Below are 25,829 nucleotides of genomic sequence, written 5' to 3'. Positions count from 1 at the left end.
TCCAGCCTTCCACATTCTACCAAGGAACTCCAAGATTGCACGCACCCGTTGCCTGCTGCCCCCTCCTATTGCCTAGAGGAGCCAGGGATGCCACGGGCTGAGGGGCTGGACTCAGAGGTCAGAGGCCCGCAGAGCCAGGGAGGGGTCACTTGTGGATGGAGTCGCAGGGGAATGCCCCCATCACTGAATTGGGGAGCTAGATGGAGGGAGGCCCACTGGGGCTGTGCCTTGCCCCAAGGGCAGGTCTTGTTAGAGTGTGGGTAAAATGTTATTGTTGGGCAGTGTGAGATTCCTTTGTACTGAACAACTGCTACTTTGCTAGGCCAGGAGGCGCCCGGACTTTGGGAGGATTCCGCTCTAGCAATAAATCTGTTCTTTGCTGCCTTGCAACTTTGTGAAGGCAAAGGCACAATTCTTCTCTGGTCCCAGGAACCAGGAGGAAGATAAGGGTGTGAGAATGGGATGAGCCATACAGATAATAGGTATGGGAACAGAACAGGCTGCCTGTGCCTGAAGGCCATATGTCTAAGGTTGCTACTTTTGATGTATTTCCCAGCCCAGGAGGGCCTATATAAGCTTCTGTCTTGGGCTTGTTCGTGGTCCGACCGCCCAGCTTGGCTGGCCTGCGTGCCCCAAGTGTGGTCTGACCCCAGCATGCTGGTGCAATAAACTCTGTTTGCTGTTTGCATTACCAGCAGACTCTGTCGTTCTCTGGGGGTTGACTAGCTCACACCCTGACATCCAGGGCTTTGGCCCGGACTCTAACAGTCTCTCTCCCACTCTGCCTCCTGAGCAAGGTTTGTTATCCACAAGGTGAAAGTTTCTATCCTAGGGCATGTGTTGACAGCAACCCTGGCCTTGGAAGGTATGGGGAGGGAAAGCCACTAGTTGGGAGGGCCCACTGGGTCAAACCTGGGTTGGAGTCCATCATTCAGGGCTTTTGGTGCACAGTGAAGGTCAAGGGCACCACACAGGGACTGTCCCCTGCCCCGTGGCCAATAGCATTCACCCATGACAGCTTTTACTTCAGCTCTGACCCCACTTTGCCCTGCACCGAGGCCAGATCCTAGTTCTAACATGGAAACAAAGGCAGACACACAGATTGTCCCGTGAGGAGTTGGCTTTATTTTGGGTTGAAATGTATGTCTCATGAAATAAAGAACACCCCAGCAGTCCTGGCTCAAGGGAAGGAGGGCTGCTGAGGGGCTGGCCGGCGCACGGTAGGAGTTTCTCTTCTGGCATGAGGCTCCCTCCAGGCCCACAGGCAAAAATGGAGGGAATTCCACCGGTGAACTGGCATTGCCCTAACCTTGAACTGTGAACGGAACCCAGGGATACGCTGGTCTAGACAGTCAGAGGCTGGGATTAAGGCAGCAGATAAGACCAGGAACTAGGCTAGGGGCCTCAGTCAGAAGTCAGGGGGTTGGAGGGTGCTTTCTGGGGTCAAGGGGCAGAAGTGGGCATGTTCCTGACAGTCAGAGGGCAGGGGCCCAGAGACTGGCACCACACCTCGAATCCCCAGGCTCTCAGAGTACAGCTCCTGGTTCCGCTCCTTCCACTGGCGGAACTTCTCGCTGGTCAGCTTGGGGTCGCCCAGCACTTCCTCCAGCGCCTGCAGCTCCTGTAGCTTTGCCTGTGATGGGAACAGGGAGTTAAGGGGCCTTGACCTCCCAGGGAGTGGGACGGGGGCAGATGCTAGAGTGCGGTGTCTGGAAGCTGATCGGTCTGGCCTGAGGAGCTCGAGGGAGACTTGCGATCCCCACTTAGAACCCACAACTGAGCCCAGAGTGGAGCATGGAGCCCAAGTCAGCAAGCCAGAGTCCAAGAATCCAGGGCCTTGTCCCCTCTGCATCGCCTCCCCATCCCCAGCTAACCTTGAGTGTGCTCTGTAGCGCTCGTACATGATGCACTCGCTCGTTCAGCTGGGGGTCCTTATTGCGCCGCATGAAAGAGCTTCGCCACTGCTCGTGGGTCAGGGGCTGTGGCTGGCCCAGGAGGGACACGCCACCCTGCCTCAGTTCCCGTACCATGCCTTCTAGTGCCCCATCGCTGCTGTCTGTGGGACGAGAGTACAAGCTGAGCAAGTGCCCACCCCACCACTTAGTTCCAGCTGAACACCCAGTGAGACCACAGCACCTGCTAGGGGGCCAAGGGAGTTCCGTGGGCTGTGCTGGTTTGGGGTGGCCGCAGGCAACGTGTCTCGCTGCAGCGGATTCCACGTCTGTGCAGGGCTGGGCTGCAGGCAGGCAGGGGGTGGTGCAGGAGGGAGTCAGTCCACTTTTATGCTGTGCTGTTTGCACCCCCAGCCCCAGCCAGCAGGCCCCACTCACCGAGGCTGAACGGGACCCAGCCTCATCGTCAGGATCCTCAGCTTCTGTCTCACTGTAGCAGTCTGCAGGATGGATGGGGACCCACTGGGTTTGGGGAGGTATAGGGTGGGCCAGCCTCCATCTTGGGGCAGGCAGGGGCTCAGGGAAGAACCAGGTACCTCCCCTGCCTGGCAGTGAGACACCCACCTTCCTCTCGGGCTGGCGGGGGCCGCCCTGGAGCCTGGTACTTGGAAATGCAGGTGATGAGTTGGCGAACCCACCTTGAGGGGAGGGGAGCAAGTGGCTCTCAGGGAGTCTGTGCCATAGAGGTCCTGTTATGCACTGCCCCACCCCCACCCCCAGCAGCCCTGGGAGGAAGGGACTCTCAGCAGCCCATTTCACAGTGATGAAACTGCAGCTTAGGCTCATGAACACCTGGACCAATCTTTCCTTACCTGCGGGGTGTTTGGGAAGGGCTGGTGGTACCAACACAGTGTGCATCCCTCGAGCACAAACTTTCCCAGCTTGGGGGCCAAGAGGGCATGAAGCAAGCAGGGAGGGTGGAACTTACATGCTTAGGTCTGAGAGGGTGTCGGCAGCAAAGATGAAAGGTTTGTATACGTCGTGGGTGAGCTGGAACACACTGCCAGGAGCAGATGGGTCCCGTAAGTCCCCTCCGGACATACTCACCAGAGTCCAGAATGGCTGGATGGGGACAAGTGAGCCCAGCTACTGCCCTGTCCCACCCCAAGCCATCACCTGCCTGATGTCTCTCCCCAGTTCCCAGACCATCACAGCCCACAACTTAACTATTTTTTCTTCTGATCATGTCTGCTTTCCAGACTATAGTTGGAAACATTGATGAGGCCCTCGGCCTTTTCATCCTGAGGGGACAAGGATGAGAGGGACATCATGGTGCTAGGCAGAGAGCCTTTCCAACCACAAACTCCTGGTTGGGGGGGACAAGGGAGCTGTGGCCCCAGCATATGTCTGAGGCAGGAAAGGGGAAGCAGCAACAGTGAGAGCGGAGTGGGCTCACACACCGTACCCCACGGAGCCACTCCTCCCACTGCACTCTGTGAGCGCCATGCCCTTGCCCTGTGGTCTTACCGCTTTTCATCAGCACAAGCCCCAGAACTGCTGTCCCAGGAAGCTTCCAGACTCCTCAGAAGGGACACCTTTCCTGGCCTCCACATGTTGCCTGGGATTTCCTTCATCTGACACACCTCCTCACATTGTCCTTGTGTGTGTTTACCACTCCTCCCAGCCCCGCCTCATCAGCCTCTCTCAGTTCTGAAGGGGTGGAAGCGGTCCAATTCTCCCCAGGCCTAGCCCATAGCTGGACACACGGTAAGCACCTGAATGTTTGTTGAGTGAATAAACGAGCAAATGAATGGCCTATCACAAGGATTAACACAATAGCAGAAGAGGACCCAGAACTAGGTAGAATAAAGTGGCTTTCTCAGGGCCAGCATGTGGGTGCAATAGCACAAGCATCCCACACGGGCACTGGTTCTAGCCCCGGTTGCTTCACTTTCAATCCAGTTCTCTGCTGATGTGCCTGAGAAAGCAGCAGAAGATGGCTCAAGTCCTTGGGTCCCTGAAACCTGGAAGAAGCTCTTAGCTCCTGGTTTCAAATTGGTCCAGTTCTGGCTATTGTGACCATTTTGGGGGTGAACCAGTGGATGAAGACCCCTCACACCTTTCAAAAAGATCAACTTTTTCTTTTTTTAAGTTATTTTCCCTACACTTCCTGCGATGCTTTTTCCTAAATTGCTTCTACACACATTAACTCGTTTCCCTTCAAAGTATGCCTATTCCACAGCTGGGAACACTGGGGCATGCAGAAGGGAGAAGACGGTAGAACCAAGAACCAAGGCCCTGTTAGCTTGTGTGGTGGTGCTATGTAGGGAAGGGGTCCTCACCTGAGGCTGGCGATACCAGTAGAGCGTGTGTCCCTTGAGCACAAACCAGCAGCGGCGCCAGCGTGGACCCATGAAGCCACTAGGGGCCTTGCGCAGCAGGAGCCACCCATCGCAGTCGGGCCGGCCCAGCTCCCGGCAGGACACCCGTCGGCGGCTCAGCCTGGTCGCCACGCCTGCAGCAGCACAGCACCGCCAGGCTGCTGAGGGGCTGGCAAGATGCTGTGGCCCTCCACAAGCAGCCCCAGGGGGTATACTCCGGAACCCACAGTCTGGGCTGAAAATGCTACTCTCCCGGTGGGGTTGGGGATGAGGGTGGGAGGGTACTAAGAGGGGAGGGACGATAGGCAGTTGCCTCAAGGTCATGCAGCTTGGGGGTGCCAGGTGGAGGAATGGCTGAGGACATAGTTCCTGTGTGAACCCCAGACCCAGAGCTGATTCCAGGAGAGGCTGAGGGAAGGGCAGGGATCATGTTGGGCGCACTCATACCTTTGGATTTCTTCCTTCTAAGGTCAGGACTCTGAAAGGACAAGGTGAAAAGTTGCAGAAGGATTCGTTCAGTATCCCACAACCCTCCCTGCTGACCCTCCATGCTCACCTTGTCAGGGTCTCCTGGAGGATCCTGAGCTTCTGCTGCCCCTGCTGGGACTGTGGCTGGGGGCGCAGCAGGGCTGGGCGGGGGTTCAGGGTCAAGGAGCATGGAATCTGTCAGGGAGGTAGGAAACAGGGAGAAAGGTCATGAGCCCGGTCCCAGGCCTGGGGATTCTCGGGGAAGGGGCTGCGTCAGAATTAAGGGGTCAGAGCCAGACAGCCAGGGCCTGGGCTCCAGGCATTCCCCCACCTGGTGGGGCTTTGAAACTACCTGTGCCAGTAGGGGTGGACTCAGGAGTCGGGTTCAAAGTCAGGTCAAAGGCAAAGACGTCTTTGGATGGGGTCCTGGGACAGCAAGGGGAGATGAGGTGGTTCCAGCACCACCCCCCCACCAAGTCACACCCAGGGCAGACCTGTTACCTGGGAGACAATGGGGCCAGGGCTGGTGACTGGCGTCCCAGGTGTGGTGAGTCCAGGGCCTGAGGGGATGTCTAGGGAAGATTCAGAAGCAGGTGATGCAGCTAATGATGGGAGTGGGGGAGGGGGCTGAGAGCAGGCAGGGCGGGGGCAGGAGTGTGGGGAGAGTAGGTACCTGTGGGGATGTTTCAGGCACTGGAATCTTCTTTAGCACCAAGCTGACCCCTCCTGGCTGCCGCAACAGCTCCTTCATCACATTCTGGTGGGACCAGGCCACCTGGGCACAGGGGCAGGGCCAGAGCTACCATCAAGCCGGCAGGAAACTAAAGCAAACCAGTGCACCTGCTCTCCCTACCCTCCTCACATCCTGGCTCCGACCTCCTGGGCTCCCACACCTCCCCCACCGGGCCCCCGTCGCCTCAGCCCTCCACTTCCCCATCATGTCATCGTAGTCCTCACTCACCACCACCTGCTCGTTGATCTGGACAATCTCGTCCCCAGGCAAGATCTGCTGCTGGGGGTCAGCAGGGACCTAGTTTGGGAGGTGGGCAGGCAGGTGGGAAGGGGCCCAGAAAGTGAGCTCCCTATAGCGTGCAGCTGGTGGGAGGGCCTTGGGCAGCTGCAGCTCTCACCTGGGCTCCCACTCGGGACACAAAGTGCAGGCAGTTGCTGGTGCTGTGGATTTCTAGGTCCTGCAGGGGCAGAGGTGACAGTCGCTGGGGGCCTGGGGCAGAACACCCAGGGACACCAGGACCCCAACCTGGGCAGAACTGGAGACAGATCTGGCATTCCCCACCCGCCGCTCCAGCTCGCCGAGGGCCTCTGGGCTTCTGCCAGGACCCCTCACCAGCCCTGAGAGCAGGTAGAATGAAGCTGTGTGACAGTTCCAGGTCCCAGACTCTCAGTGACTTTTACAGGGACAAATTGGGGAGGACTCTGGTTTTTCCTATGTGGTCAAAGAGGCAGGCAGAGTTCATGGCCCTGCCCTCTCTCCTTAGCTGCCCCTGCCAGGTCTGTATCCCTGGACTGCTGCACGTCACCTCAGACTACTCCTGTGCAGCCCTCATGACGCGACGATGCTGATCGATGGTGGAGCCCCGTTGGCCAGGGCAGTCTGCACAGCATCCCATTGGATCCCAGGCACCAGAAAGGTCGTGGTGGCAGAAGTGGGAGGTGAGGAAGGGGTCAGGGCTCACCGAAGGCGTGTCCAGCTGCACCCGTTCCAGTATAGCCCTCTGTCCCAGCAGCTCCCCGGGGCTGCAGTCCAGGATCATCTGGCAGATGCCGGCCACGTGGCTGCACTGGGAGAGGGTATCAGGCTGGCTTGCCTGGCCTGACCCCCCGCCCCAAACATACACCTGCACAATGCCCCGACCTGTATTGGGAAAGGGCAGTGGGCTGGCTTGCCTGGCCTGCTCCTGCCCCGCCCACCACCCCTCACACCTGCACAATGCTTCCCCTCCCCCAGTCACACCAACTTACAATCCTTAGGACTCTGCTCTCGCGTTCAGCGGCTGCCAGACAGTCCTGGAAGCGAGTGTGACAGCAAGGCCTTCCCTGAGTCTCAGCGGCCAGGGTCCACCATTCCAAGGGTCCTCCCCTGCTTCCCCCACCCTGGTCCCCCTGCTCAGAACTCTAGGGCTCCAAGCCTGAGGCCTCAGTGCCCTGACCCCTGGCCTGGCGGCCAAGCCACTCCTCTTCCTGCTCCTGCTGTCACAGTGCTCAACCTGGCTCCCCAATGATTCACCAAGTTATAAAAAGCACCAGCCTGATTTGGTGGCTGGGGTACTGGCCAAGCTCGGGCCCTGGCTCCCTTACCTCCTGCAAGGCCTGGCCCAGCTCTGCACATAGTGTCCCGATCTCCTGGCAGGCTGAGAAGTCATTTAATTGGGAGAAGAGGTATCTGGAGCGGGGAAGAGGGCACAGTAGTTAGGAACTAGTTACTCATCTGAGGTTTGGGGTGCCCACTCTTGGGGGTTGGGCTGGCTGTTCCACCTCCAGGGCTTAGCATAGGACCCAATTGTTACATGCCTCCTGCCTGCCAGGCCCTGTCCTAGGCACGGGGTGACAGATACTGAACACACAACCACATCCCCAATGACTCAGCTGCAGCTGTGAATGCCAGGTGCTTGGAGAGGGCACAGCAGGGAAGGTGGAGGCAGCGCCAGGGGCCAGCTAAAGGGCCTATGGAGGCTCTGCATTTAATGCCCCTGGTAGCCCAGCACCCCTGCACCGCCTGTCCAACCCCTTCCAACAGTGGGGAGTATTCCCTCACCAACTACCCCTGCTGCCTACCTGTTGAGCCAGAAGAGGAGCGCCTGGGCCTCCCGGACTAGCTCTACGGCTGCGCTGAGGACATCGGCAGGGGTCTCAGTGCAGGTGCCCAGGTGGCCTCTGACCAGGCCCTGGAAGGCCTGGGTGCCCTCCAGCAGCTGCTGCGTGAGGCTCTGCAGGTTCTCACTCTGCAGCCCTGAGCTCTGGACCAGAGAGAGACACAGGTCGCTTTTCCGAGCAGTAGTCCGTCCCCTCCCGTACACCCAGGTGGGCTTACTCACCAGAGCCCGGAGCTGTTCTACACCATCCAGGATGAGCTCCTGGTGGCCCAGGGGCCACACGGTCAGAGCCTCGAGGCTGCGTGGGCAGAGCTGCAGCAGGTACTTGCCAGGCAGCTGCCAGTCCTCAAAGGGGTAATCCTGCAGGCAGTCATCAAGGCCTGTGGGACAGCAGGGGGAGGGGGAGGTGAGGGTTGGAGGGAGGCAGGGGGAGGTGAGGGTTGGGCCTTCAGGGCCGGGTTCTTCCGCAAAGTCCTTTTCTCTTCAACCTGACTCTGACAACAACTAGGAGATCCTGGCTGTGTCCTGCCCATTTCACAGATGAGGACAACTCCTCACTGAGTTGAGGACAGCAGCCCTCAAGGGATAGTCCCCAGAGCGGCAGCCTCACCAGGGGTGCTTGTTTGCTAAAGATATGAATTCTTGGGGCTCCCCCAACAGCTGTGGAGTGCAACTCTGGGTGGGGCTATCTGTTATTGAACAGATCCTGCAGGGGATTTCAACACTGCCTGAGGCCCAAGAGCTAGTGTCCAGAGGGCTACAAGCAAGTTGCTGTGGGTTCAGGAAGGCCAGAGCACATGAACAATCGTACAACTGCTCTGGGCCTCAGCCTCCTCACCTATGAAATGGGAACAATGGAATACCTACCTTTATGTGTGTGTATGTATTTAGACCATTGCATTGGATGATATACTTCACTCACTGGGCCCCACCCCTGGCAGGAACAGCCACCGCGTTATTACGGCCTGTCCTATGATCAGGACACCTCCCAGCACTGCCCTCACTCCATGCTTCAGATCCACAGCACTTCCTCCTGGCAGCCCCGGGAACACCCCTTGACCTCCTCGCAGGTGCTGTGCCTTCCAGCTCCAACCTGCCCTTGGTCGTTGAACTCCCCACTGGAAGTCCTGTGGGACTCTCTGGGCTGGGCCTGGGGCCTTCCCTCCTGTTCCCATGGGTCCCCTCAGGCCTCCACAAACCCTTGCTCTTCAGCGCTTCTTATTTCATCATGGGCTCTGCTAATTTGAGGCCTAAAACGACCACTGATTTCTAAGCCCAGACTGGAACTGGCCCAAAGAGGGGACACACACACACACACACACACACACACAGAGTAGGAATTAGCCCATTTTACAGATAGGAAGACTGACAGAGGTGGCAGTTACATCTCTCTGGAGGGATGTGTGCCTGTGATTGATCACTCTTGCACATTCTCTGTGAAGCAGGAACAGCACTGCCCTGAGAGTTCCTGCACCTATTCCCCAAGGACCTCGGGTAGCTTCCTTTGCAAAGCTTGGGGGTGCCTTCCTCCCCACAGCCCCGCCTTGCCAGGTCTGCCTGGGTGGTGACCCCATTGCATCAGGTCAGAGTTGACTCTCCCATTTCATGGACAGACAGACTGAGTCCTGTACTTAGACAGCTGGTGAGCGGTGGGGCTGGGCCTGGAAGGGTCTGGGAGTTGCACCCCAGCTCTGAGTCTTTGCCCAGGGGGAGGTCTGCTGCCCATAGCGACACAGGCTTAAGGCTCAGAAGCTTGAGGCCGGCTGCTCCCCGCCTGACTGCAGTTGGCTGGTTTCCTGTCTGCCTGGACTCGGAGTGGCAGGTGTACTTGGGGGCGGAGAGGAGCTCCCCAGCTCCCCAGGGGGCACTCGAAGTGGGGCCTTCAAGCCCTTTCAGAGTGGCTGGTTTCTCAGCCTGGAGACAGGGGAGAAATGACCTCAAGATGTGCTCTATTCCAAGACCGAACATGTCACTTCCTGACTCTATAGGTCAGTTTCGGCTCCAGGAAAATGGGTGTATGAACAACCCACAGGGCCCTGGGGACACCGGGCAAACAAAGGAGATACTGTGGGTGTGGATCGCCCTGCCTTCTGGTCGCCAGCATGGCTGCCTCTTGGGGGAGTCCTTGTGGGGCTCTCCGGGGTCACCTCGTCTGTCGCTCGTCCCCGCACAACCCCCGGTACAGGGCAGATTCTAGAAATACCTGTTGACTGCCAGTGCAGTCGCTTTTCCCTTCCGCTCTCCCCGTCCGTCAGCCGGGCCAGCACCCCACCGCCCCCCAGTCCTCCTCTGTCCCGGTCTCACCTCTCAGCCAAGCAGCCACCTGCTCGGGGGTCCAGGTCTCCACCGGCTCCATGATCAAGCTCCGCCTGCCCAAGCCGACGCCCGCCCGCTCGCTGGCCAGCACAGGAATTTCCGCTCCCCGAACCAGAGCCCGAGGAAGGGAAGGAGGGGAGGGAGGGGCCGGGCCGGACTCAGGGCGGAGCCGCGCGTACCTGGGCCCACGTGGCCAGCCAGGTACGCCCTGCCGGCCCGCCTCCAGCTGCCCTTTCGGGCATCCTCGGGCTTTGGCGGCTGGGCAGGGTGCCCACGGGCCCCAGGCTCCAGGACCAAGCCTCAAACATCGTACAACTGCGGCAAGGCGCTGGGGGCCAAGGCTGTCCTTCATGGCTCTGCCTCAGTTTCCTGATCCGTCCAAGGACACGAGTTCTCAAACTGAATGGTTTGTGAACGATTCGCTCTTAGTCCGCTGAGGCCCACGATGGGCCCTTTCTCAGCGTAAGAAGCTCCTGGCTTCGGATCGGCTCAGCTCTGCCCACAGAGACCATTTCAGCAGCAAACCTACAGATGGAATTTCTGTCTCTCCTCTCAGTACATCTTTCCAATAAAAATAAATATTTTTAAAGACTTATTTTATTCTTATTGTAAAGTCAGATGTACAGAGAGGAGAAAAGAGAAAGGAAGCTCTTCCCTCTGATGATTCACTCCCCAAGCAGCCTCAACGGCCAGAGCTGTGCCGATCTGAAGCCAGGAGCCTGGAGCCTCTTCCTGGTCTCCCATACAGGTGCAGGATCCCAAGGCTTTAGGCTGTCGTCAGCTGATGTTCCGGGCCACAAGCAAGGAGCTTGATGAGAAGTGGGGCTGCCGGTATACAAACCAGCTCCCATATGGGATCCTGACAGTGCAAGGCGAGGCTACCACGCTGGGCCTAATTTTAAATGCACTTTTAAGCATAAAAGAAAAAGCTCAGGATCACAAGGGAAACAATTATCACCAAAACAGATTCAAAGACACAGATCTGTGATGAGTAAATGTTTAGTAGCAAGACTGGAAAATTAGGGCAGGAGTTGGGGTACAGCTGGTTAAGGCACACGTTGGGACTCCTGCTTGCCACGTGGGAGCACTTCCCACCTAGCTCCCTGCTGATGTCCCTGGGAGGCAGGGACTGCCTGGGCAGGTTACTCACACCTAGAGGCCAGGATGGATCCTGGGCTGGTTGTTGCGGTATGTGGGGAGTGAAGCGGCTGATAGAAGGTCTTGTTCTCTGTCTCTCCATTTCTCTCCGCCAATGTCTTTCCACTTAAATAGATCTTTTTAAAAAAATTGTTTAAACAAATGCTTCTTTTGAGTCACAGCATGTGGCTGCCAAGCATGAATAAGAGCCTGAGACTGGGCGGGGTGGCTGACCTGCCTCCTCTCATTGGGCGAGGCGGGGCGGAGGATGGAAAAGAGAGGAAGCGCCTAGGTCATGGTGAAGAGGTGCCCGGGGGGAGGGGGCGCCTGGGTCATGGCAAAGAGGTGCCCATTGGGCCGTAGAAGCACTCTGGCAACAGCTGTATCCCAGGCAGGTGTGAAACACAGAACCGCGATCGGGGTGGTCCAGTGGTGGGTTAACAATGACCACATCTGTGAAATAGTTGTGAGCAAAAACATTTTAAGATGGCTGTAATACTACTAGCCTAATATGAAAATAGTGGAAATTACAAAACCAGGTGGAATTCCTACTGAACCCATATAGAAGAAATGGTGAAGTTTGATGAGAGGCTAGTGAAAATAAAGATGTAAATTTGTTTCCATCCATGTCCATGGATCGCTTACACCTTAGAAAAATGTCTGAGTACTGGCATCAGGTGAAGTGCGTTAAACCTCTGCCTGCAGTGCTGGTATCTCATATGGACACCAGTTCGAGTCCCAGCTGCTCTACTTCCGATCTGGCTCCCTACAAACGCTCCTGTGAAAGCAGCTGAAGATGGGCCAAGTGTTTGGTCCCCTGGCCAGAAGAACATCCTGGCTTCAAACTGTCCCAACTCCAGCTGTAATGGCCACTTGGGGAGTGAACCAATGGAGGGAAGACCTCTTTTTCTGTTTCTCCTCTCTCTATAAATCTGCCTTTTAAATAAAAAGTAAAACTTAAAATCTCTTCTCCTCTCTGTATATCTGACTTTCCAAAAAAAAAAAAAGTCTGATCCCTGCCTCATGTCCCTCATCATGATCATCTCAGTGAGGGGACTCCAGGACTGGCCGTCCATAACCTTCTATCTACACTGCCCTGCTGTGTGACTAAGCCCAAGCCCTACACCTCTCTGAACCTGTATCTTCCTCTCTAAGGATATCAGGTACCTCCACATGCACTCACAGCCCCACGCAGGCTCTGGTGATCTCTTCCCACCTTTGCAAGGGGCTCTTTCTTTTCAGGGGAGACTCCAGCTCCCCAAGTCCCTGGAGGCCTTGCCTCCTGCCTCTGTTCGTGAATGAACAATACCCCTTAACCCCTTACGAGCCTGACCTTGTCCTTTATGGGAGTCCACATGCCCCAACCTGCTGTGTCCCTGGGAACAATCCATGCCGCAGCCTCCTTTATTTATTTTTTCTAACAAATATTTTATCTGAAAGGCAGAGTTAACAGAGACACATACACGCACAATCTTCCATCTACCAGCTCACTTGCCAAATGCCTGCAACAGCTGGAGCTGAGCTGATCTGAAGCCAGCAGTTTCTTCTGGGTTTTTCCTTGTGGGTGCAAGGTCCCAAGGGCTTGGGTCAACCTCCAATGATTTCCCAGGCCATAATCACAGAACTGGTTTGGAAGTGGAGCAGCCAGGACACAAACCAGTGCTCATATGGGATGCCAGTGCCACAACTGGAGGCCTAGCCTACTGTGACATAATGTGAGCCCTGGAAGTTTTTATTTTAAAGGAGTGTTTAAAACAATAAGAGTAGGGACTTGCACAATAGCCTAGCGGCTAAAGTCCTTGCCTTGGACATGCCTGGGATCCCATGTAGGCACCAGTTCTAATCCTGGCAGCACTGCTTCCCATCCAGCTCCCTGCTTGTGGCCTGGGAAAGCAGTTGAGAATGGCCCCAAAGCCTTGGGACCCTGCACCCAAGTGGGAGACCAGGAAAAAGCTCCAGGCTCCTGGCTTCAGATTTGTGCAGCTCCAGCTGTTGTGGCCGCTTGGGAAGTGAATCAGCGGATGGAAGATCTTCCTCTCTGTCTCTCCTCCTCTCTGTATATCTGACTTTCCAATAAAAATGAATAAATCTTAACAACAACAACAACAACAACAAAAAAACACAAAAAACAATAGGGTCATCTTCATGGCAAAGTGAGTAGAACTACCACCTATGAAGCCAGCATCCCACATGGGTGCCACTTCAAATCTCCACTTCCAATCTAGCTCCCTGCTAAGGCAGCTGGGAAAACCCCAGGCCCCTGCATGCATGTGGGAGACCTGGATGAAGTTCCTGGTTCCCAGTGTGGGCCTGCTACAGCTGTGGCTGTTGTGACCAACTGGGGAATGAATCAACGTATGGAAGATCTCTCTCTCTCTCTCTGTAACTCAGCCTTTCAAATACATAATAAATCTTTTTAAACTAAACATAAATGGGTTGTGTTTTAAAAGTAAATAAATAATTCAACGTATTTGGTGTGAACATTTTCAAGGTATCAGTAGGTTAATATGCAGGATGGGCACTTCCGCCAGTACAACCCTGTGCTGCTTCCCAGCGGGAACCACGTCCATTTTCGGAGCCTTCTTCCTTTTGTCTCCATGCAGTCCATGGCCCATCTTGCAAATCCCACTTTCCTTCATCTTATGAGATAATCAACATCGTCAAGGGCAATGACCAGCATGGCCAGTTCCTCCTCCTCCTGTTTTGAGGATGTGTGGCAGCTTTACCAGCTCCACCACGACTCTGGCCCCGGCTTCTATTTCTTGACAATTCATTGGCAGCTCATTGGGACACGCAGTTTTCCTTTTATTGCTGTCCCCACACTGAGGGTATGGAGTTCTTGCAGGAATTCTGTGTCTCAGAAAGGGATGACATGGGCCCTCCCCTAAGGCAGGAGTGGCTGATGTTAGGGGGGGCCCAAGAGACAAGGTGTACAGCAGTCAGGAAGCTGCCCTCCACCTCCTCTGCCGAATGCTAACTGGTGACATCCAATCGTCTATGGCAGGCCTGGCCCAGGGCGGGGGACTCCCAAGCATGGCCAGCCCTGGCCCCTCCTGCCAGTGGAGAAGGCGCTGCCCAAGCCTGATGCTAATCTCTCCTGACAGATGCTCCCAACGCTGGCAGGACGGTGGGGGAAGGGACCAGATTAAAGGTCCAGCTGCTCCGCCTCTGCCCAGAGCCAGGCAGAAGAGCACGGCTGAGCATCCCAGGCGGGCACAGTTCTCGTGCACGTGTGATGTCAGGGGGCCTCTGCCCTGCTTCCCTACTGCTTCGTACTGCCAACGGCACTGGTCTTCACATCCCTGCCCCCCTACAGGCCTTCCAGGAAGCCAGTAGCCCCCGCCACCATGCAATTCCGACGCCTGACCCCTGGCTATTTCCGGGTACTACAGGTAAGTACCTCTAATGCCTGGCTTTTGCTACCACCCGCCCCTTCTTCCCCCCACCACGACTGGACCCATAGCCTGCGCAGCCAGGGGCTGTCACGTTCCTGGCCGCCTGAGCAGCCAGGGCCCAGATGGGCAGTGAAGCGAGAGGAATGGGGTGTAACCTCCCTGGGGCAGCAGTGGACTGCCACAGCTCCTTCTCCCAGCAACACCTTCCAGCCCTGCCCTGCCACCCCCAACCTAGAAATCTCAGCTGTGCCTTCAGGCACCCCTCCGTGCACCCCCAGATGCAGGTGGCCGGGCAGCTGAAGGCAGAGCCGCGGAGTCCGCTGGCTGGGGTTGCGGCTGCACTGCTGGCTGTTCTTGGCCTGGGGGGTTCCTGCTACGCTGTCTGGAAGATGGTGGGGCAGCGGCGGCGGCCTCCACAGGCCCCCTGACGAAGTCAGCAGCCTCGCACCCAGGTACTAGGGTAGGTGGCTCGGGGAGGGGGCTGTCATGTTAGGAGCCCACTTCTTTTCCGGAGATTTGGGGAGAAGTGGGTAGAACAAATCTGTTCCATCCATTCACTCTGCTCTGTACCCAGGCACCAGCTTGGCTGCAAGTTCCAAAGCTCAGCGAATGAGGAGCAGAAACATGAGGCATCCAATGTGGGAACCAGTTAATAAATTCTTCTGGGGGATGGGTTTGAGTTTGTGGCCTGGAGAAGAGGCGAGTCTTCATTGTCCAACTCCTTTATTTGGGGAAGCATGTCCAGAGACCACTGGCTCTCCAAACCAGGACCAGAAGTGGCTGACACTCCCTCTCTCCACCGCCCAGCCCTTGAGTCATTTGTCCATGAGCAGGTCCTCTGTCTTGCGTTAGCAGACTGGGTCAGGTAGACGTGTCCATCTCCGGAACTTCGGTGGACACTTCTGTGGGCACTGCCAGCCTCTTGGGGGGCACGTAGGAGCCCATCCCCGCTGCCCTCTCCGCCTCCTCTTGGCTGTAGGGCTCCACGGTCAGCTGCTTTAGCCTGCGGGAAGGGACTCGGAAGGAATTAGGAACTGCCCAGACACCTGACCTGCCTGTCCTGCACTTACCCAGCCGCCCTCTTACTGCTTCCTACCTTTTCTTGTGGTCTTTGGATCGGAAATGGGCCTTCAGGTTGGCGGAGTCAATGAAGTACCGCCTGCACAGATGCAAGGTGAGGAGGGCGAGGAGGTGACGCCTCTTGTGTACGCCCAACCCATCCCAACGCGAGTTCATTTCTTGATGTCAGGCCCCGTGGCGGTCCCCAGGAAAAAGAGACCCTGCGCGGCCCAAAGCCCGTACTTGCCACCCCCTCGGGCCCTCCTCCTCCCCACGCCTGGCTTAGCCGGGACTCACGCGCAGGCCAGACAGCGATGCAGGCCGTCCCCGGGCAGGTCAGGGTCTGGCTCGGCGTCCGCGGGCAGCTTGGCGCGCCCGGGCCCCTGCGGTCGCAGCTCGCGGTGGATCTCATCCAGATCGGGCCGCCGCCGCTTAGCCTTCATCTGGCGTGCTAAGGAGTGCGCTCGGTGAGCGCCTGTCCGGCGGGAACGACCCATGGCCGGCGACAAGCCAGCGGAGATGCAGAGCCAGCAGAGGGAAGCCCACGTGCAGCACTTCCTGACCGCCGGGTGACGTCAGGAGCCGCCGCTGTCAGAGCGCCTCTGATGACGTCACGGGCGCGACCGGCGGCTTGGGCGCCCCCGGGCGGCCCTCCGGCTCGCGGGTCGAGCCTTCGCGAAGCGCGGCAGGGGGTTGACTCACCCCGGGCTTGGGGGTCCCATTGACCATCGCCGCGGAGTGTGGGGGCGTCGAACCGGGCCTGCGGCTCTGCCAGCGTGACCCAACCTGTCTCAGCGCCATTTCCCGGCCCTTTGATCCCAAACCTCGGACTATGCGGTGGTGGGGAGGTGGGGAGCGCTTTAAGCACTGAGAAATGTCTGCGATATGAATAAATTGATGGCCGAATGAGAATGGGCGAGACTTGGATCCTGGCTCCAATGGGGCTTCCCGAGATGCTAACATTCCCTGACAAAGCCGTCTCCTCAGAGCTCCCAAGCTGTATTTCCTTGGGGTCCCCATCGTCCATCTCACTATGTCGTGCCCCACGCCAAATTCCTGGTGTTCCTCTCACAGCATAGAGTGTGTAGGCGTCCTGGGGTCTCACAGAAGGGCCGCCACCTTTTTCTCCTTCCTCTCTTTACCTGGTAGTGGGCACCCATGGGTGGGCCAGCGTGTGTGGCAGTGGGCGAAGCCTGTGCGTCGAGCTTTCCTCACCGGTTGGGAGTCCTGGCTGCTTCGCTTCCCACCCAGCTCCCTGCTAATGGGAAAGTAGTGGAAGATGGCCCAAAGACCTGGGACCCCCACCCATGAGGAGACCTGAATGGAGTTCTGACCTCCTAGCTATGGCCAGGACCATCAGCCCTGGCAGTGAATCAGCAGATGGAAAATCTCTCTCTCTGCTTCCATCTACTCTGCCTTATGGCACCTGGCTCAGCTGGCTAATCCTCCAGCTACAAGCAGCAGCATCCCATGTCGTCGCCGTTCATGTCCCAGCTGCTGAACTTCCCATCCAGCTTCCCTGCTGGTGCCTGGGAAAGTGGTGGAGGGTGGCGCATCAGTCTTGAGACACTGATTCCGCAAGGGATACCTGGAAGAGGCTCCTGATTGGGTTTGCTCTGACAGTTGTGGCCATTTGGGGAGCGAACCAGCAGATGGAAAATCTTTCTCTTTGTCTCTCCTTCTCTTTGTAAATCTACCTTTCCAAATTAAAAAAAAAAAAAATCTGTAATTTAAAAAATTAAATAAGTAAATAAAGAAATCTCTTTGTTTTGGTAAGAATAGGAATACAGTTAATCAGTGGGAAGTGGGAAGAGGGCTGGGCGGCCATTCCCCATTCCCGGGAGCCTGGTGCCTCCCAAGACCAACAGAACCAACTCCCCTGGACTTGGCCATAGGAGGTCAGCAATAATTCAGGGGCTCCGGCTCCTTGGAACCTGTTGCCAGGAAACAGGGAGAAGGACACGTGCATCCCTAGGGAGAGGAATCCGTTTCCAGCCCGAACAAACCAGTGAAATGGAAGCCCAGAGGATGCCGACCTGGAGCCTGGGGACCTGCCCGCTGCAGATTAGAGACACTGAGCTTACAGGCCCAGGGTCTCCAGCCTGGGTCCCAGGCGTAGGGACTTGGTGAATCGAAGAGGTTTTGTCTGGAACCCTTCCAAGAAGGTTGCAACCTCAAGTACTCCTAAACCCAAGAGACAGTTCTGTCTCTGGAGGGAGGTCTTCGTCATTCCTGGCCGATATAGGTCAAGACAGGGACTGAAGCAGCACAAGCTGCTCTGTCCTTCCCCACCCCCGATACCTTTGGCTCAGGTTTGCCTGCTGGGCACTGTGCCAGCTGGGGAGGTTGGTGCATCTTTAATGAAGTCACCTGATCGTAGGGACAGGCTTTTGGCCTCACCAAGTTTCTGGAGCAGATCCATTGGTGCCCCCTGAGCCAACGCCTTCCTGTGCCTGAGCACCAGGACCCTTTCACTTGCAGCCATGAACCAGGCCTTCTGGAAAACCTACAAGTCCAAAGTGTTGCAGACTCTGAGTGGGGAGTCTGAGGAGGATCTGGCAGAAGAGGTGGGTGCCACCGGTGCTGAATGGGGGTGGGGGAGAAATATGGGAGAAGGAGAAAGGGATGAGGGAAGAACCCCAAAAGAGAGTACCTTTGTGCAGAAGCCAGGGGTCCAAAGAGGCGAGGTACAGTGAGCAGCCCAATGCAGGGCCAAGACAGTTCAGAAACCCGAGGAAGAAGACCTGGAGGTTGTGGGAGAACTGCCCCCTGTCCCCAAAAACCTCACAGGCTGCCACTAGGAACAAATTCTTCTAGGACAAGGGGTTCCTGGCCATACAGGGATACCTACCATGACACAACATTTTCCTTTTTAAAAACTTATTTATTTATCTGAAAAAATTTCAGAGAGAGAGATACAGAAAACTTCCATCTGCTTGTTCACTCTCCAAATGGCTACAACAGCCAGAACTGACCCAAGCTGAAGTCAGCAGCCAGGTCTCCCACATGGGTGACAGGGGCCCAAGTCCTTGGGGCCATCTTCTGCTGCTTTCCTGGATGTATTATCAGGGAATTGGATCAAAAGTGGAGCAGCTGGGACTCAAACTGGTACCTACATGGTTGTCACAGGGAGCAGTCTGACCCAAGCCCATAATGGCCCTAGCATGACACAGGCAGGGCCAAGCAGAAGTGGGATGGATGGCTTGTCCAAGAGGTAGTGAGTTCCTATGACTGGAACTAGGGACATGTGGGATCTGAAGGTCACCATAGCAACATCAGGGCAAAGCCGTGAATAGGTCATGCTTTACCCTGATTCTAAAAATCAAAAAGGACTTAGACCTGGAAACCACATTATATCTTGAGGTTGTGGCAAGTGGGAGCCATATAGGTATTGTGGCAGGGGCAGGAACTAGGCCTGGGATGGGGTGGAGTGTTGGGAACAAGTTTTTCCAGGCTGAGCTCATGTGGAATCCCCAGTGCAGGTGTACTCCGGTGTGCAGGTGAACTAGGTCTGGTATTTTCAGGTGTGCACATTTTGGGTAGATGTTTTAAACCTGCGTGCCTCCGGCTATGTTTATAAGGGATGTGTGTGCATGCGCATGTCGTGTGTGTATGTGTGTGTGTGTGTGGCAGACAGGTGGAGAGATTTTTTTGTGCTGTGTGTGTGTGATCTGGCTGCTGTGAACAGCTATGTGAGTGCACAGGTGTGAATGGGTCATTCTGTGTGTGACCTCATATAGATGCCTCACAGCACATCCACCTTGGTACAAGTCAAGAGCAGATGCCAGGGCTGTCTGCATCATTGTGTGTGACCGCATCCCTGGGATTAGAGTGTGGATAGCTGTGTGGCTGACAGAGCTATCTACAGGTGGGGCTGCACAGGCACATGTGAATGACAGGTAACTTAGTGGACAAATTTCCTGTGTATGCACCCATGTGCCCCGGCAGGGAGGGGAAGAGGGTGTACTGTTTAGCTCTGTGGGGTTTAGGGTGCTTGGTCTGTGTGTCCAGGGCTAGCAGCTAGAAGAGAGGGCCTGCTCCTTTGGGGCCTCTCTCATGCTGGGGGGGGGTCTTGTATCCCAGACGGGGAACCCAGCCTTAGCGGAGTCTGAAGTGGCACAGCCAAGTGAGGAGGCCTTCAACGCCGTGTCGCAGCTGGCCCGCCGGGTGAGCTCTCCCCTCTTCTGCCCTCACCCTGTGGAGCCTGGTAGAAGCACCAGGACACCCTGGGAGGTTTGGGGGGGGGTCCTTCCTGACTCCCAACCTCTCCATCCTAGGTCCAGGATGCCCTGGGAGGTTGTGGGGGCCCTTTCTGACTCCCACTCCTCCGGCCTAGGTCCAGGGCGTAGGGGTGAAAGGCTGGCTGACCATGTCATCTCTGTTTAACAAAGAAGATGAGGACAAGCTGCTGCCGCCAGAGCCCCCAGCTGACCAGTATGTGTGTGGGTGTGTCCTGGAGGGCTCCCAGACGGGCCTGGGGTCTCTTTCTGCCCTGTCCTTTCCTTCCCTCCTGGCTGGCTCTTTGCCACTGATGGCTTGGAGCTCTGGCCCCACTTTTCCCCAGGAGAAGAGAATTGCAGTAGAGGATGGTTTGGTTCCAAGCTTCCCACATGCTAAGCCCTCCTGCCCCTCCCCACCCCCCCGGGCCTGGGTGAGACTCAGACTCCCAGAATCCCCTCAGTGGTTCTGACCTGCTGCATGCCCAGGCCAGGATGCCTAGGATCCCTAAAGAGCCGCTGGCACAACGTGCTTGGGAACCACGATTCTGGAAGGTCTTTGAGGCAGAGGGGCCAAGGGGTCAACTATGGCCTGGGGCTCCCTCCAACTCTGCCCCTTTCTCCAGCCACTCACACACTTGTCGCCCTCTGACCCCACTTCCTTTGCCTTAGGGACACCCTGACCTGACCCAGCCTTCTCTCCTCTGCCAGGCTTCTCCCATTCTTTTCCCCTCTCCCCCCCGCCTCTGGCCCCAATCACCCCTCCCTCAACACCTCCAGTCTAACCACCGAGTCCACCTCACCCCCTCGCCTCCAGTCCAGGCCTTTCTTCTTCCTCCATGTTAGTCCTGGACCCCAGCCCCGAGCTATGCCCACTCCTCTAACGCATTCCTGGTATTCCCCCACCCCATCTTCCCGCCTCGACCTCTTCCCTGTGCCCCCCGGGTCCCTTCCCTAACCCCCAGACCCTGGACTCTCCTGGGGATCCTGAGCCTCATTCCGTGTCGGAGGGGGGGCCTCATCTGACCCTGACCCCGGCCCATGCCGGGTCCTCCCGTGCCTCCGAGGTCACCAACCCTCCCCCCTTTTCCTGCCGGGCACTGCCAGTCACTGACTGTGCCCCACTCCCCGGGGCCCCATCGCGGGTCGCTTGACGCCTCCTGCTGTGCGTTATCCCTCTTGGGGGACCCCGGACTAGACCCCTGACGCTGCCCCTCTCGCGCAGCCCGCTGGCGGCGCAGCCCCCCTCGCAGGCGGCGGCGGCGGAGCCCCGCGGGCCGGGATTCTGGGACGCGTTCGCTAGCAGGTGGCAGCAGCAGCAGGCGGCCGCGGCGTCCATGCTGCGCGGCGCAGAGCCCGCCCCAGAGCCGGACCCGGACGCCGGGGACGAGGCCGCGGAGGAAGCCGCCGAACGCTCGGAGCCGCAGGACGCCGACCCTGCAGCCGGCTTCAAGTGGGGCTTCCTCACCCACAAACTGGCCGAGATGAGAGTGAAGGCCGCGCCCAAGAACGACTAGCCGCCCAGCCGACACCTCCCCTTTCCCAAGTGCCCATAAAAACTCCTGACCCCAAGCCCCGCGTGACCTCATACTTCTGTCCGGGCTGTTTTGGGGTGGGGTGGGGTGGAGTAGCTCCGGGTCCACCTGGTTGGTCCTCGCCTACTCCTCTCACTACTCACACGACGGGACGAGTAGAATGAACGCTGACAGACAGGGTGTCTGGATTTAAGGTACAGTTTTCTAGGAAGCTGGGGGAGCCCCGAGAATAGTCTATCCAGCCTCACTGAATTCCACAAACGTCGCTTGGGACTCTATCGTGTGCACAGATCTTGTGCTAGGCACAGGTGGCCCCACCCTGGGGGACAAATTAAGGCACGTAATTAATGGGGCAGCTGCAAGTGGGCGCGTCAGGACGATTGGAGAGCAGAAGGGAGTGTGCACCATCTTGGAAGGACAGGTGGGGAGAAATGGGGCGGTGAGAACAAAGGCTTGGAGGGGCGAACGCGTACGGGAAACAGGGGAGCCGTGGGGTGGAGGGCCCTTCATCTCTCAGCCCTTTATACCCAGGGACCAGAAGGGGGCAGCAAAGTCCCGGGAATGGAGGTCACTTAGGGGGTCCGGGGATCCCCAGGATTCTGGAGCCTACCCCTCCCCAGGACTCCGCAAACGTGCTCTGCCCAGCAGCTCTAGTTTGGAGCAAATTGGAGGTCGGTGGTTGCAGCTCACGTTTGTATCGAGCACCTTCTGTGTGCAGGTGCTTGGTCTCGTGCATGGCAACCGGCAGCCCCTTGCCTCCTTTCCTCACCGAGGGACGCGGCTTCAACCCCGAATCCAGCCTGGAGCCCGCGGAACCTGCTCTCCCGCCAATCCAGCTCACGACCCCCTGAAATCACGTTTTCCGTTTATTCAGTAGGTTTGCTCATCTCCCACCCCAGGAGTCAACCAGACACCGCCCCACCCCCACCCCCCAGCTCCCGCGGTCCCCTAAGCCCTGACACGGGCTCTCCAAAGGGGCGCGGTCGCTCCCTCTGCTGCCGATTGCGCTGGGAGGGACTCTCCAGGTCGTGCGGTTCCGTCTCCCCAAGGTTCGGCTGCTGGGGACGCTGAGGTCCGGGGGAAGCCCGGAATCCCGAGAGCCGGCTCCCGGGCGTGCGGCTCGCCCTCACACCTCGGACTCGCGCGGAGGCGGCGGCGAGCCACGAGCGCGCTGGCAGCCGTACAGCCACTGGATGACGCGCGCGTTGCGCTCCACCACCGACACGGCGGGCCGCTCGTCCCGCGTCGAGCCCGCTGCCTCCGAGCCGCCGCCGCCGCCCGCACCGTCCAGCCTGTCGACGTCGCCGTCGCTGGACGTCCAGTCGCTGTCGTCTCTGGAGCCAGGCGCCAGAGCAGTTCCGGACTGGGGGCCCGTGTCGGCGCCCCAACTCTGCGGGGAGAAACGCTCGGCTCCCAGCACCTCCACCAGCGCGCGCTCCAGGCCACAGTAGTTGAAGAATCGCTCCTTCTCCGACAGCGGCAGTGAGCACGTGGGACACAGCGGCCGCTTGGCTGCCGCTTCCGGGGTGACTGGGGGCGCGGCCCACCCCCCAGCCGCTGCGGGACGCTCTGCTGCTGGGCCTGGGCTACCGGGGGCAGTGTCCCGGGTGGTGCCCAGGAAGAGGCGGCGCACCAGCCCCTGACCCTTGGCGTTCTCTTTGTTCACCGAAGCCTTGCAGTCCCGCTTCTGGCGGTAGAAGACCAGGGAGTCGGGCCTTGGCAGCCGCCTGCCACTGCCCCGACGGGCGGCCCTGGGCGTTCTGGGTGACCCTGGAGGCCCTAGCTCGTTGCAGGCGTGCGGTGTGAGCGGCCCAGGGCTTCCGCGCAGGGCTGGCTCCTGGCGTCGTGCTATCACCTGGTGCGTCTTCACATACTTAGCTTTGTCGGCCTCCAGTCTTTCCACGGCACTCGGGGTCCGTGTTCTGGAGGTGGCGGAGGGAGGAGTCAGTAGCATCTTAGCAGAGTGGGCCAGGTGCTTGCCCCATAAGCTGCTGATGGTTCCTGGCTGACCCAAGAGAGATCCGAGGGGTGGCGTCCTGGCTCCTGCAGGGAGATAGGGCACAGGATATGAGAGGTCCCTGCCCCTCTGCGACAGGCATCCCTGGGTGTGGAGCCAGCCGGCTACCCCTTCCCCATCGTTCAGAGTCCTTGGATGAGGACTCTGCGAGGTCCCTGCGAGGATGCCCCGGTCTGACCACGGACGCGCAAGCAGGCACCAGCAAGCAGGACGCTTGGAAAGGAAATAGGGCTGGTCCGGGCCCAGTTCCCAAAAGCGATCTTAACCGGAAAAAATACCTCTTCCCAATCCAGCAGTTCTGAGCCCAAGACAAGGAGGCTCCGCAGCCACAGGCGGGTCCCGCCCTTCCCCCTCCTCCCCTCCGGGTCAGGGACATAACCACCGGGTAGGAACCTCCCCTGATTGCAGCTCAGGGCCCTGCCCAGTGCAGCAGGGCCATCCAGGAAGGGGAGGGGCAGGAGGGACTGGCAGGTCCCGGCAGCCACGCGCTGCTCCTGCCAAGGGGGTCCCAGAAAACTGCACTAGGATGACCGCTTCGTCCAACCCTGTGCTTCCGTTTCCTGTATCCAGGAGGAAGGGGCTGGCCTGAGCCCTCTGGAGAGGTCGCGCTGAGCCTGGAACCCCGGTCTCAGGCCAAACCAGTCCAGGTGGGCTCTCATTTGCCTATCAGGACCTCCGTCTGGCCTTTTGCTTTCATTCCTCTGGCTATAAAACCAAGCAGTTTCCGTTAGAGCTGATCCCACTAGTTCTTCTCATTATCTTGCCCTCGGCACTCTGTCCCCTTCTCATCCCGAGACCTATGACCCCTCTCGTCAGTCCGTGTCCCCTGGGCTGGGGAAAGGGGTGAAGCGAGGTTATAAATCAAGAGCTGACAGGTCCCGGGCCACCCACCTGGCTCAGCACAGCCCCCATTCAGCTGAGGACAGAGCAGTGGGGGGGGGGGTGCTGAGGAGACTTTGGGTCTGGGGATTAGCCAGGGATTGGGGGTGGGGTGGGGCTGGGAGGTCTTAGGGCAGAGACCCCCCTGCTCCCTGCTCCCAGTGTGCAGAGGTGGCTGGCCACCAGGCCACTGGACACAAGGAGAGCCCAGCAGTGCCCCTTCCTTCTCCCAGGGGCTCACTGGACAGAGGGTCAGCGTCTGAGGCCCAGGAGGGCACTGTCTGACCTCCAGGGTACCCTCTGTCCCCTCTCCCCTATTGCCCTTCCCTGCCCTGAGCAGCAAGGCTATAAAAAGTCCCTAGACACAAGGACCAAAATAGTCCTGCCGTCCACCGCCTGTCCCTTGCCTTCTGGTCTGGCTGACCACAGGCGTCCCCACCCCCACAGCCTGGCGGCTGTCCTCTTGCTCATCTCCCAGAGGCTGGAGTTGGCCCAAGGAGGACCTGGGCTTGGCACTGGCCCCCACTGCTTACCTGTGCCCTGTGGCAGGCTCCAGTGGCAGGGGAAAGCGGGGCTGAACTGTGGAGATCCACAGGCAGGTCCACACTGAAGACAAGGGGGACAGCAGTGACCAGAAGTAACTTTGGTGGCAGCCAAACCTCACTCTCCACAGGAAAGGCTGAGAGAAAGCCTCCATCCGCCCCCCCCATTAACCCTTGCCTTCCTGAGCTGGAGCCCAGCCTCAGTTAACTCCTTCCTGGTCGCCGCCTCCAGCTGCAGGTCCTCTCCTTGTTGCTGGTTTGCACACTGGGAGTGGCAGCAGGGACGGAAGCCCAAGCAAGTTGTCTCTGCATCCGCAGACTTTTTCCTCCCAAGGTTTAAGCTGGGGCCGCTGCGCTTGTGGGGTCCAGACAAGACTCCAATCTGCTTCCTTTTTTGCTTATGTGACAGGCTGGGACCTGTGCTGGTGTGGGCGTCTCTCTAGGGCTGGGGCCAGGAAGATGTAGCTGGAGAGAGGGGACAGCCAACAGCAGATGTGCCAGTGTCCCTGTTGCTGGCCTTGAAGGTGCCCTGGAGACTCACTGGAGGTGATGTCCACTGTCTGATGTCCTCTTCTTGGCCAGGGAGAGGGTGATGAGGGGGTGATTCTGGGGCCCAGCCTGGGTCCCTCTGCCCTTGTGCTCCTCGGTCCCTACTTGGGGACTCCTGACCCCCCTCCCAAGATGAAGCGTGCCTCCCCTACTTCTCCTGTCCCCTTCCCCCCGCCACCACCACTGGGAAGGAGCCACTGCAGCCCGCACAGAATTCAAACTCCAGGGTCCTAACCAAGGGTCCCTGCCGCCTCCCCCCCCAGCTGCCGGTGTCCACCAGCCCTTCTTCCTGCCTTCTAGCACCTTGGATATTTGCAGAGCAAGTTCACACCTGTACTCTTGAATAATTGACACCCCACCCCCACCTCGGAGGGGGGATGACCAGCCCGCTTAGCCAGTGGGCAGAACCCAGCTCCTGCTCAGCTCAGCAGGTGTGCCGAGGAGTGTGAGACTCCAAGGCCCGTCCAGTCAGACTGCAGCTGGCGGTGAGGCAGGCTGGGTGCTGTTCAGATCCCAGTCCTTGCCCATGACCACACTTTATCAAATGCCAGCGGGGAAGTTTTGCAGGAAGAATCCTGCTCCAGGGGGTGGATTCTAGTATTCCCCCCTCC

General features: G+C 58.1%; 5 protein-coding genes and 1 long non-coding RNA gene across 7 annotated transcripts; 3 read left to right on the top strand and 3 right to left on the bottom strand.

Annotated features, from left to right (window-relative positions):
- The first annotated feature begins 24 nt into the window (after positions 1-24).
- On the top strand, positions 25-8,444 carry LOC131482567 (uncharacterized). Of its 2 annotated transcripts, none has more exons than XR_009247110.1 (6): positions 25-117; positions 3,577-3,659; positions 4,274-4,482; positions 6,238-6,412; positions 7,781-7,893; positions 8,276-8,444. It is a non-coding gene; the product is annotated as an uncharacterized LOC131482567 (long non-coding RNA). The 2 variants fall into 2 exon arrangements; XR_009247113.1 differs by having other exon boundaries at positions 45-117; positions 3,433-3,659.
- CNKSR1 (connector enhancer of kinase suppressor of Ras 1) lies at positions 1,103-9,986 on the bottom strand. Its single transcript, XM_004592367.2, has 21 exons — positions 9,877-9,986; positions 7,795-7,952; positions 7,535-7,716; positions 7,058-7,142; positions 6,722-6,766; positions 6,436-6,540; positions 5,872-5,931; positions 5,703-5,771; positions 5,415-5,516; positions 5,243-5,313; positions 5,094-5,167; positions 4,830-4,936; positions 4,721-4,751; positions 4,235-4,407; positions 3,120-3,193; positions 2,881-2,952; positions 2,517-2,590; positions 2,331-2,392; positions 2,137-2,236; positions 1,875-2,056; positions 1,103-1,633 (listed from the first exon to the last, which is right to left on the bottom strand). The coding sequence occupies exons 1-21, from the start codon at positions 9,926-9,928 to the stop codon at positions 1,409-1,411; spliced, it is 2,103 nt and encodes a 700-aa protein (XP_004592424.2). The 5' UTR covers positions 9,929-9,986; the 3' UTR covers positions 1,103-1,408.
- A 3,762-nt stretch (positions 9,987-13,748) lies between these two features.
- ZNF593OS (ZNF593 opposite strand) lies at positions 13,749-14,861 on the top strand. The gene has a single exon (XM_058660802.1). The coding sequence runs from the start codon at positions 14,543-14,545 to the stop codon at positions 14,846-14,848; it is 306 nt and encodes a 101-aa protein (XP_058516785.1). The 5' UTR covers positions 13,749-14,542; the 3' UTR covers positions 14,849-14,861.
- A 265-nt stretch (positions 14,862-15,126) lies between these two features.
- Positions 15,127-16,073, bottom strand: ZNF593 (zinc finger protein 593). The gene is made up of 3 exons (XM_004592227.3): positions 15,777-16,073; positions 15,517-15,579; positions 15,127-15,423 (listed from the first exon to the last, which is right to left on the bottom strand). The coding sequence occupies exons 1-3, from the start codon at positions 15,974-15,976 to the stop codon at positions 15,282-15,284; spliced, it is 405 nt and encodes a 134-aa protein (XP_004592284.1). The 5' UTR covers positions 15,977-16,073; the 3' UTR covers positions 15,127-15,281.
- A 1,889-nt stretch (positions 16,074-17,962) lies between these two features.
- Positions 17,963-21,213, top strand: C2H1orf232 (chromosome 2 C1orf232 homolog). The gene is made up of 4 exons (XM_036494686.2): positions 17,963-18,046; positions 19,563-19,646; positions 19,816-19,913; positions 20,922-21,213. The coding sequence occupies exons 1-4, from the start codon at positions 17,963-17,965 to the stop codon at positions 21,211-21,213; spliced, it is 558 nt and encodes a 185-aa protein (XP_036350579.2).
- Positions 21,214-22,167: 954 nt separating this feature from the next.
- FAM110D (family with sequence similarity 110 member D) lies at positions 22,168-25,032 on the bottom strand. Its single transcript, XM_004592228.4, has 2 exons — positions 24,661-25,032; positions 22,168-23,274 (listed from the first exon to the last, which is right to left on the bottom strand). The coding sequence occupies exon 2, from the start codon at positions 23,183-23,185 to the stop codon at positions 22,358-22,360; it is 828 nt and encodes a 275-aa protein (XP_004592285.1). The 5' UTR covers positions 23,186-23,274; positions 24,661-25,032; the 3' UTR covers positions 22,168-22,357.
- Between the last annotated feature and the right edge of the window lie 797 nt (positions 25,033-25,829).

The sequence above is a fragment of the Ochotona princeps genome, chromosome 2 (assembly GCF_030435755.1).
Source record: "Ochotona princeps isolate mOchPri1 chromosome 2, mOchPri1.hap1, whole genome shotgun sequence".
Lineage (NCBI taxonomy): Eukaryota > Metazoa > Chordata > Mammalia > Lagomorpha > Ochotonidae > Ochotona > Ochotona princeps.
The sequence above is the reverse complement of the archived record's forward strand: the minus strand, read 5'-3'. Positions and strand labels throughout refer to the sequence as shown.